This window comes from Vespa velutina, chromosome 2, assembly GCF_912470025.1.
Source record: "Vespa velutina chromosome 2, iVesVel2.1, whole genome shotgun sequence".
NCBI classification, from domain to species: Eukaryota; Metazoa; Arthropoda; class Insecta; order Hymenoptera; family Vespidae; genus Vespa; species Vespa velutina.
Genome location: NC_062189.1, coordinates 15,832,547 through 15,845,046, shown reverse-complemented (window position 1 = coordinate 15,845,046; position 12,500 = coordinate 15,832,547). Strand labels below are relative to the sequence as shown.

General features: G+C 33.3%; 1 protein-coding gene across 8 annotated transcripts in view; it reads left to right on the top strand.

Annotated features, from left to right (window-relative positions):
* LOC124947366 overlaps positions 1–12,500 on the top strand; it is a 284,587-nt gene that overhangs the window by 195,657 nt on the left and 76,430 nt on the right. For all 8 annotated transcript variants that reach the window (XM_047489439.1, XM_047489438.1, XM_047489444.1 and 5 more), the window contains one exon: positions 10,211–10,334. In XM_047489439.1, coding sequence (XP_047345395.1) covers positions 10,211–10,334 — 124 coding nt within the window. The remainder of the gene's footprint in view (positions 1–10,210; positions 10,335–12,500) is intronic.

Sequence of the window (12,500 nt, the reverse complement as noted above, 5' to 3'; positions counted from 1 at the left end):
TACCGGCACGTTCGTATAATCCGTGTACACACATGCGCGTGCATGGAGAATACGCAGGATGCCGCTACCGGTTTATCATGGCGTTTAATTTATTGACGAAGGCACGCTGTTATCAAGCTCGAAGCAACAATTTGCCGGCGGCGCATCGCTTTCCTGTTAATCGAAATGTAGTCGTTGACTGGATCGATGATCGTACAACGAATTCTCCTCGCTTCTTGCGTGAGAGATCATCTCAAATATTGGATTCTCCTTTTGTGAAAATCGTCTACGTTTTTTATTCGTCTACATGGATAATTGACAAAAAGAGAGAGAGCCTGCGAATGAGTGAAAGTAAGAGAGAGAGAGAGAGAGAAAGAATGAATAAATGAATGAATAAATGAATGAAAGTGATTTTTAAATTTTTCGTTTACAATTATAAAAAGGAATAAAGAAAATAACTAATCGTTTAAAGCGCTGCACTAATGTGTGTATATACATATATATATATATGTGTGTGTGTGTGTGTGTGTATAGTCTCGCGTTGATTTTCTCGTATATAATAGAATTCTCAGTGGAAAATTTTATGCTCGATTCCTTTTTCGTTAACAATTGTCGAGCGGTGAATAATATTCCACGGCATAGAAATCGCGTGACGTTCATTAAGTGCGAGCTAGCGTGCAGATTTAATCGCTATAACTTTATCGCCTGCTGCAATGTGTGTATGTACGTAGAGGCGACGATCGTTGAATAGTCGCTTTGCTACCGTCAATCTAGCATGACTTGAAAAATTGACGATTTTAATCCCTTACGAAAACATCCTATTTTTTATTAATTATTTCGTTATAATCGCAGGAAGCTCGATTAAGTAAGACGTATAATCTGTGATTTAAATAACTTCGGACGAAAAAAAAAAAAATATATATATATATATATCTTTTTCTCTTTTATCTCATTTTTAAGATAAATATGTATTTTTAATTTTTATTATTTTTATTTGCAGATAATTTTTTTCTTTTTTTTTTTTTTTTTTCTTTTTTAACCCCGTACGTTTCTTTTTATAGAGATATCTACCATATTATTGATTTTGTCGAAATTGAACTTACACCATTTTCCGAATAAATTGCTTGTATTCATGTGGTGGAACGTAGTGAGCGATACTTTTTTCTGCTTTTTTATTTTTTATATATATATATATATATATATATATATATATATATTTTACGGAAATATCGATGCTTTCAAGCTTGAATAGCGACAACGAAATTTCACCATATTTCCTTTTTTTTTTCTTTTTTTTTTTGTTTTGTTTTTTTCTTTTTTCTTTTCTCTTTTCTTACAGTTATATTCAGGTTTTTTTTTTTCCCCCATTAAATTGTGCCACCATGTTTTACGAATAGAAATAAGAAGGTTCCATAAGTATAGACTTGCAAATGCTTTATCAAAATGTCATAACAAAAATAAAATTTTTATTATAAATATATTATGATGTAACGACGATTCATCGTGTTTGTTCCATTATAAAATAACCATTGTATTATATCAAATGCGTTGTATTTGAATTCCCATCGAAATACTCTTTATCTGATACTACGTGTATTTTGTTGCGCCTCTATATATATATATGATTATTATGAATATTAAAAATACTCTTTCTCTTTATCATTTAATTCAATTTTATTTTATAACTTTTTAATAAAGCGTTTATAAGTTTATGTTGATATAACATTTTTCTTTTTTTCTTTTTCTTCTTATCTCTATTCATAAAACGTACTCGCACAGTTCGATGGAAAAAAAACTTGCAACACCCTATGTATAAAGGTGTGTATATATATATATATATATACATGTATTTCTAACGTGAAATATTGTCCTAGAGCTGCGTGTTTAGATTTACGATTAACATCCGCTTTACTTTTCGTTTGAATGGAACAAAAGAAAGAAATAAAATAAAATGAAATTAAAATAAAATAAAATAAAATAAAACAAAATAAAATAAAATGAAATGAAATGAAATAAAACAAGGAACAAACGTGGAAAATAAAGGACAGACAGTATATGAAAATTTACGTATTATCGGACGTCTTATAGGGAAATTAAAAAGTGATTTAAGAGCTTGTTATCGATTAAGTCGAAAGTATCGCTCTATCTTTCTCTCTCTCTCTCTCTCTCTCTGTCTTTCTTCTTTTCCTTCGTTTAGCTAGTCCCTTTTTTATATTCTATCAAGGCAAATGGCATAAAGCAGTAACCGTAATGCATCGTATCAGTAAATGAGCAGTTAACCCCGATTTAACTCGCGCTTGCGCTCCCGCACCGACGCTAAATAATAAATCAATAATGTAAGCTAGTAATAGCCGTATAGTCGCGGGATTTACCAAGCTATGTATACTTACATATATATATATATATATATATATATATATATATATATATATATACATACGTACATTATGTATCAACGAATCCTCGTTGTATGCTTTTCGTCGAGATTAAAGCAGAACGAAAGAAAACGAAGACAATCACGACGTTTTCTTCTTCGAATATTCCCTATTTTACGATTGCTATACTCTTTTCCTTTTTTTCTTTCCTTTTCTTTTTTCTTTTTTTTTTTTTTTCCTTTCCTTTTCTTTTTTTCATACTCCTATCGATAATCATTTCTTCAGTTCGACTCGAGATTACGTTCCTTTGAGTTATTTCTTGTTTTTTTTTTTTTTTTTTTTGTTTTTGTTACATACATATATATATATATATATGTATATGAAATTTTAATCATGGTGAATATCTTCGTTACTTGCTATAATAAAAATGTTTCAAGTATTGTTATTTTTAGGAAGATTTATTTAAGATTTGTCATAACGAAGAGGATTAACTTTTTAATGTGGTTAAAAAAAAAAAAAAAAAAAAAGAGAGAAAAAGGAAAAAAAATTCACGTTTATCGACGGTTTACATGATTTATACGATGGTTTGTCATCGTTTTCAGCAGCTCAATGATTTTACATCTCGGTCGATTGATAAACTATCGATTGATCACGGAACGTAACAACACCTGCGTTCGAATGTCGGAGTCGTAAATTTTCCAGTAAGACCTGTTTATTGGCACGTCGTGGGAAGTGATTTTTTTTTTTTGTTTTTTCTTTTTTTTTTTCTTTTTTTTTTAACTTTTCTTTTTTTTCTTTCTTTCTTTTCTTCCTTTTTCTTTTTCATAAAGACGTTGTGTCTTGATAGGAAAAAAAAAAAAAAAAAAAAAAAAAAAAAAAAAAAATTTTTCTCAAGAAAAACAATTCGCCTACATTAAATTACTTCAACTTTCACGCATTTTACTAATTATTCATACAATCAGTATTAAAATAATATCTGTAATATCACTGTGTACGTTAACGTAGATACTTCTCTTCGTTCGAATCGCCATTGTTTTTCGTAGGTAATATATGAAAAAAAAAAAAAAAAAAAAAAAAAAAAAAAAGAAAAAAAAAATAATAATAATAATTACAAAGTATAAACAAACACATCAATGGGAAATAATGAACAAATAGAAATTAAAAGAGAAATGATTGTAAAGTCAATTTTCCATGGATGAAGTCGTCGAGTATTCGCATATACCTATAAGCTAATACATTCTCATATCCCAACGGGAATCTATTCGATTCGTTGTAATAGAGAGAAAGAGAGAAAGACAGAGAGAGAGAGAGAGAGAGAGAGAGAGAGAGACCTGGTTATAGATTGCCAAACGCGTGCAATTACTTGAGGGAATTCCCAGCGAAGTTATCGAGTCACTTATACGCTCCCGCGTCTCGTTTAAATCCGTCACCGACAGTGTGCACGACTGGGAAAGACAACCTGCCCGGAAATCCATAAGCCTGCATCGAACGTTGCTTCTATATAGATCTATCTACCTACCTGGCTTGGCTTTTCCTGCACCAATCGTTCGCGCTCAACCACTCACACATTTATATATATATATATATATATATATATATATATATATATATATATGTTATGTGTATATACAATGTGTGTGTGTATATAAAGAGAGAGAGAGAGAGAGAGAGAGAGAGAGAGAGAGAGAGAGAGAGAGAGAGCGAAATGTAGGTGTATTCACATACATTTTGTCCATGCGCAACGCTTGCAATTTGCGGTCGGACCGATCGGTTTGCGCGATCGATCGTTAAAATACGCCCCGTTGCCGTTCGTACCAGCCTGTCACCCAAACGATTTACTATCTCTCTCTTTCTCTTTCTCTTTCTCTTTCTCTCTTTCTCTCTCTCTCTCTCTCTCTCTCTCTTTCTATCTCTCTCTATCTTTCTCTAATTCAAGCACAAACTAAAAATCTAACAGAATGTGGTATAAAACGAGTCGATATTTATTTTCAAGATTCCTTTTTTTTTTCCTTTTCTTTCTTCATTTTTCAACTGTTAACCGAGATAATAACATCGTTTGACTTAATTATATGCACGATGTTACATCCCACGCGTTATCTTTGCGAACGTGATCATCGTCAAGATCAAGTAATAGTAGTCGTTTCAATGACAGCAACGTGGGCTCTTAATGATCTTTTAATTATCGGCTTAATAATGTATGTACTTTATTGTATTTTTAGATAAAATGGATTGATTGTTCGTAATTGATAAATTTATTTAACTACTGAAACTTTTATTTATTTATTTTATTTATTTTATTTATTTATTTTATTTATTTATTTAGATGTATTGAGAGACTTTACGTGAAACGAAAAAAAAGAGAAAAAAAGGGAAAAAGAATTAAATAAATTAAATAAATAAATAAATAAATTGAATTATTAATTGATTAATTGATTAATTAAGTAATTACTTAATTAATTAATTAATTAATCAATTAATTAATTAATTAATTAATTAATTAAAGATTTCCATTTGTTGTAACACGTCAGGAAATAAAAGAAAAAAAAAAAAAAACATAGTAGAGAGTTCGTTCACTGTATCGTGTATTATTACACGAACAAAACGGGCTACACAGTAAGAATATGCATAACTTATATCTAACTTCCATTTACAGTGGTCGCGATGCCGTTATCGGTAAAACCGGCAACGTTAAGGCGATAAGGTTATCTGTACGACGCGTACATATGTAGGGTGGATAGTCTCATTTGGAATGCATCGACGAAAATAGTACGACATCTCGTAAAACTCGAGATTCCTATCCTTCTTTGCGACCTTTAAATATCGTCTCGCTCGTAAAAGAGATTTTATTTTCCTTTTTCCTTCTTTTTTTTTTCTTTGTTCTTTTTTTTTTTCTTTTTCTTTCTTTTCTTTTCTTTTTCTTTATTATTATTATTATTATTATTATTATTATTATTATTATTATTATTATTATTATTATTATTATTACCATGACTATTTCTGTCTCTTATTTTTTTACATTCTATATACTAAACCCAGGTATATCTAGTTTATGCGTTCTAACAAATTCTAATAATTGCATTTAATTATCTAAATTATCGAAAAGTATAAAAACAAAACAATTATTTTATTTTAATTTGATATAAATTTTTAGTTATTAAAGCGTTTCTATGTATATCAAAATATTTTAATTCGAACGTCGTTAAAATTCAACAAAAATTGGACAGGATTTTATATATATATATATATATATTTCTTTAAGAAAGTCTGTTCTTTATTCGCAAACATACGATAGAGACTTTCCCTTCTGCACACGAGACGATTACCTGTCGTGCAATTTATGTTAGTAAATGGCTGCAATCTGTGCCTGATTCAACTTGTAAAATGGTTTTCCCTTTATCCTTCTTTCGTTGCTTTGACTTTCCAGTCGACTTGTTCACTTCCCTCTTACTAACTCACTCACTCACTCATTCTCTCTCCTCTCTCTCTCTCTCTCTCTCTTTCTCTATCTCTCTCCTCTCCTCTCTCTCTCTCTCTCTCTCTCTCTCTCTCTCTCTCTCTCTGAATCTTTCGCACGGCTTCTTTTTCCTCAGACAAGTTCCCCTCGTTATACTCTTTCAGCGTCCAGTTCACTCGCATGCACAAAAGTGCAAAACACCACAGAGGAAACGAGCGATTCGTGATCGCGGCCCGTTAACGTTTCACTTTTCGTGGTTCGAAAATTATTCCCCCGATAATATCGTATCGTGACACGAATAGAGAGACCCCACTCTTCGATCCTTAATGGACACCGAAATTGATCGAACATGAACGCGCCGATTTTGCGGTTCGGATCATTGATTTCGTGGCGAAACGAAAGTGTCATGCTTAAGTGCGAGCAGTTCTAATGTAGTTATGTAAAATAAATCGTCTAAGTGTGCGCTGATTAAAGAAGTTAAAGATTGCCGATGCATCGCAGTCCTCGTTGTTTGCATTTCTTGTGTAGGGAGAACGAAAAAGTAAAAAAAAAAAAAAAAAAAGTAAAAAACAAAACAAAACAAAAAACAAAAAATAAAAGAAGAAATGATCTATGCGAGTAAAATCATCATACGGCGATAGAACGGCGAAAAAGAAAGGTTGAGGAGGTAGGATAAGGGGTTAGGGGGAGTTATTTATCGTGGAATTATATTCACCGTTTTTCCGCTTCGTCCTCGTTCGATGTGGGTTTACCTTTGAAAAGACTGCGTGTTCTTGGCAGCAGGTTCAGCTGCGAGGATTGATGAAAAAAATAATAAGGAGTATAAAACGTTAGTCGATAGAGAAAGAGAGAAAAAGAGAAAGAAAGAAAGAGAAAGAGAGAGCGATGAATGCGCGATAAACGCGCGATAAAAGCCGCGATAATCGAGCGAGTCGAGGCATTTCGAAGCGACGCGAAATTGATTGCAACCGTGAAAGATCGAACGTGTGCGTTCAAGAGAAAGAGAGAAAGAGAATGGAGAAGAGAAGGTTGGTTCGGTATAAATCGAAGCGCGGATCGAGAATCGGTGAGACGCGTAGTATCGTCGGTGGATCGTTTGTGCTAGTGTATAAATATATATATATATATATATATTTATAGACATATATATATATATATATATGTATGTGTGTGTACGTATTGTGCGTGTAATAAAGTGTGTGTATAGATACGTATACGGATAGATTCGACCTACCAATTGGAATTGGCTCGTTATTCGCGCCCCGTTCCGACGGATGGCTCACTCCGATAATTACCGATCGCGGATAAATTTATGACAGCTATAATTTACGGACAGCCGAAGCGAGAGCGAGAGAACGTTGCGAAACTGCGCTCGAGTGCCTTCGATAAAGAGCGATTAACCATAAAACGAAACTGACGCGATGCGACGCTCGATACTTGTCGTTCGACCATTCCTCTGCATGGCCGTTCAAATTTTAAATCGTTCGATAAGCCGAACATACAAACACGTGCAGACATATATATATATATATATATATATATATATATATATATATATATATGACACTAGAGATATGAATTCTGGGAAAACAGAAACGAGAGTAGAGTGTATAGTCGATTTCGTTCGATCGAACGGCTTCGAGTTATTCGCTTAACGGAAGCACGTTAAATATTTCAATGGGAATGTAAAAAAGATTTAACGATAACAAGTAGTAATAGATTGTAAACAATGATTGCGGTGGCATACATTACGATCGATTCGATACCATTACAATTTGATAAGTAGAAATAATTTGTAACAAAAAAAAAAAGAAAAAAAAATAAAGAAAAAGAGAGAGAGAGAGAGAGAGAGAGAGAGAAAGAAGAAAGTAAAATTATTCGAGACCGATAATCGTTCCTTTATTTCTTCATTTGAAAGATCAATCTTATTGCAGAAATCGTAAGAAATCATCTTAACGATTCCTATTATCCTGAGATAATAGGAACTCGAGAATGATCATCGGTGATCTTCGTGCAAGTACTCGAAGCATAGAAATACGACTTAAGACTTTTATTAATGATCGCTCTTGCACAACTCGTTTATTCATTTAAATGCTAATACCTTATTGAATGGAAAAATTAAATTTGCCGTTGTCGTATACTTTTATTTATATATATATATATACTTTTATATATATATATATATATATCTTTCTCTCATCTTTATATTATACATATCTACATTTATATTCTTCAACGCGTTTTCGTTCCTTGCGCTTATGGCTTAGACAAAATACTGACGTTCGTTATGTCAAGGAATAAGATCTATTTTAGTAGGACAAGTAACCCTTTCTCAGAGGAATATTATTCATCCTATGGAGCTTATCGTATACCTACCTATCCTTCTTACTCGTTTCACGCGACTCGTTTTGTAGGAAATGGAAGGAACTACGCTTGACGACCTCTCTTACTTACAAAATCGCTCTCTTACATTTAGATTTTATCGTGGTATCCTTACGAGTAGACACGAGCGTCCACGAAAAAGTGCTTTCGCGAAAAAAAAAAAAAAAGAGATATGTTATTGCATTATCTATAAGAGATAAACCACTGGCGATAGTAGTAGTAGTAGCAGCAGCAGCATCTTTCTATTACATTTTCGTTTGTAAAAGTAACCCTCTTTTTCTTCCCTATTTCATAAGCTTTCAAAGGGATTTTCTGTCTTGCCATGTGTATACATGTATATATATATATATATATATATATATATATATATATATATATATATACTCGTATATATTAAGTATACGCTCTTGAAAATTTTTCGCTTTTAAATCTGTTGGATTATATTAAGGAATAAACTCTTACTTTTCATGGAATTTTTCTACTTCTTTTTTTCTTTTTTCTTCTTTCTTTTTTCTTTTTTTTTTTTTCTTTCTTTCTTTCATATAAATATATCTACGTTTAACGTAACACGTAAAGCGAATTTTGAATTTTGCGAGGTACTAGTTAGCGCGTACGCATACAAAATGAGTCGGAAACAATTGATTTATTCGGCAGGTAAATATGTACGTACAATGGAAATGTATAATCGAGAATGAAGTAGAAGAGCAAACTCGAACTCCTCTCGGCGAAACTTCCAAACGGTTATTCCGATAGAGAGTACATTACCTTCCATAGAATGGGTAGATTCGTTGAAAACGCGCATAATTAAATCCTCTTATCGTTATAGTGGAGGAGGAATAGGAGGAGGGGGAGGACGAGGAGGAGGTAGAGTCGGCGGCGGCGGACGGCGATATCAGCGTCTCGCCTTAATAATTCGCGAGGAAACTGGAGGCACGAAATTCACAACTCGTGTCTCGTTTTCGCACTGATGTAAGGGTACAAATACACATACAAATACACACCCAAACACATACACACACACACATATTTATATATGAGTGGAACAAATCGAATACGGCACAAATTAGTAACAAGGTGGGCGCCTAGAAATTTGTCTTGTTGGGAGAAATAATTGCCTCGAGGAATCCTTTTGGAGAATGGGATACTATAGTACACAGAAAAGAGAAAGACAGATATAGGAATACAGAGAAAGATATAAAGCGATAAGGGAGGAAAGGAGAGGTGAGACAGCATGACTGAAAGATAAAAGGGGAAGAGAGATAGATAGAGAGACAGAGAGAGAGAGAGAGAGAGAGAGAGAGAGAGAGAGAGCGAGAGAGAGAAACGGTACAGTAGTGAGGGTCGAGACACGAAGAAGAGGGGTAGTCTCAGGGGGTTATAATGCCCTGGATGAAACGCCCGAGGTTATTAGTTTAGGAAGCTGCAAAGTACCTTGAAACAAAGTCTCTCTGTCTCTCCATTGGGTAATCAATATACAAGCAAGAAGCCTCGCTCGTTTCACATCGCTGCGGCTTGTCTCCTTTCTCTCCCAGCTCCCATACCTAAAACCATCTTCGAAAGTGAACGTTACTGGTGTCGGTATTGAAGCCCTTTCTTCCACCCTTACCACTATGTCTTTCTCATCTTCTTTTCTATCATATCTACTTGGCTTTGAACGTACGTACGTACGTTCGAATGCGAATAAACGTTAAAGTTCAAACCATTGGACTTAGACGACTTAAGATGAATCCCTCAGGAACGTAAATACGTGTTATAGTTTTTATTTAATAAACAAATCATTTTCTTTATCTACATTGTAACGATCGATTAAAAAAAGTATGGTTTTTTTTTTTTTTTTTTTTTTTTTTTTTTTTTAATAAATACTCGAAGACATGAAAATTGAAACATATCTCTTCCGCGAAATTTCTTCTCCTTTTCTTTCTTTTCTTCATTTAAAGAGAGAAAGATAGAGGAAGAGTATTTAAGAAGATTTCGTATTATTATAATAACTTATTATTTGATTTGATTTGATTTATTTCAGTCCTAGCAGTACGGCTCTAGGCTCGTTGGATCAACTGAAGGAGTACCTGACGACAGCGGGAACCTGTAAATGTGGTCTCGAATGTCCTCTCAGACCTGAACAGGTCTTCAACTTTGACCCCAAGGTAAGTGAAACGTTATCAAAAAATTTTTTCTTCTTTTTCTTTCTTTCTTTTTTTTTCTTTTTTTTTTTTACATTTTTTTCTTTTTTTTTTTTTTTTTTTTTTTTTAAAGGTATTCAAATAACGATTAATACGTTCGTTTGCGCACACTTTATGACATTTGAACGATAATGTCGAACTAATAAACGTCTAAAGCGCAAATACACGGGAATTAGGGGTATCGTAGGGGTAAGTTCATTGTCCCGGCATCGTATCTATATATTTATATAGGATTTCGTCATTTTCGGCGTCACGTTTAAAACGCGTGATCCAGTAACGAGCAAATCGTCTATGTTACGTCCCGTCCCGTCTCGTCCCGTCCCATCATGTCATGTCATGTCGTTTCGTTTCGTGTCGTATCGTGTCGTGTCGTGTTTGTCCCTGCTCGAATATTACGTTTTATCTTTTTCGCATTTACACGAACATTTCTACGAGAAATCGTATACGTTCCCACGCGAGAATTTATTAGACAATTCGTGATAACTCCATCTATCATTGTCCTGATATTTTAAGTCACGAATGTTGACTCTTTTAAATAAATGATTATATCAAGATACCGCACATATATATATATATATTTCTCATATTAAATCAGAAAATGAAATCTATCCTATTTGAGAATTTATTTACTTCTTTCTTTTTTTTCCTTTTCTTTTTTTTTTTTTTTTTTTTTTTTTTTTCATTGGTGTTATTATATATATATATACAGACACACACATACATATATACATATTATAGATAGATAAATAATCGTAATAAGATCTTATCGGGATTTTCTTTCTTTCCACTTTACAAAGCATAAGATTTCGAGTTTGAAACACTTGAACGAAACTGGCACGGTCACGCTTAATCCCCCTTGGCTGTCGGAGTTTGACTTCGTTTATTTGTTTATCATGCTCCGTAATCGTTCAGTACGCGTAACCACTCGTAACTATCGGCAAGAAATATCGTCGGTCGAAAGTCGGCGAACCCAAGCAAGAAAGAAGTAGCGCCGGTGTAATAGATCAAACGTTCTCTTGTTATCTCTTAACGACTTTTTATTCCTACCTTTTCTCAATAGCTGTTAGTAATAATTCAATGTAATACGGTATAATACTGTCAACGTAAACTATCTTATGGTTGAATTATTGATGTCTGTTAATTCAAAATCGTACCGATATTTTCGACAGGAAACTTTACGGATATCAAGGACAACGATATCGATGGAAATATATACGTTTAAATTCTTAAGAACGAATATAATTTTATATCGTAATGAAGTAATAATAAAATTGAAGCTTTATAGTAAACGAATTTTTTCTTTTCTTCTCTCTCTCGTTTTTTTTTTTTTTCTTTTCTTTTTTTTAAATTTTTTCTTTTTTGTCAAAAATTTTCTATTGGATCATTTATGATCGTTAAAGAATTTAAAAATCACTCTTAGATTCTCTTATCAATGCCATATTAGTTAACAGGAAGAATTAATTAATTACGACGATAATCGACTTTGGAAATAATTTAATGTCGATGTCGTCGAGAAGAATCATGGAAAATTTCTTTGCCATTCATTTAACTCTCGCTATATATTTATGTATGTATGTATGTATGTATGTATGTATGTATTCGAGTCACGAAGGTTAATAAAAAGAAAGCGTCGTTTCTTGCCGTAACAATTTACGATAAAATTCTTGGGACGCGGAAGATCTCTTTCTCTCTCTCTCTCTCTCTTTCCCCTCTCTGTCTGTCTGTCTGTCTCTTTCTTTCTCTTTATCGTAGGTGCCACCTGAGAGGGTAGGGGTGGGGGGAGGGGAAAAGTATCGTCACGGGCGGAGTAGCAAAGTTATTACAGGGTCGGCGAAAAGAAATTGGACGATCCAGTTCGTGAAGATGTATAACAACGTCGATTTCAATGCGGATGATACTTACGATGCATAAATTAAAAATTCACTAAATTACCGGGTTTGTCAGCCATACATAAGTGTATTGTATGTGTATCTTTATACGTTTATGTATTTGTAGGTAGAAGATAGGTGTACTTGAAAATATGAGAGATTGAGAGAGAGAGAAAGAGACAGAGAGACAGACAGAGAGAGAGAGAGAGAGAGAGAGAGAGAGAAAGAGAGAAAGAGAATGCTCATCGGTTTTGCTTAATTA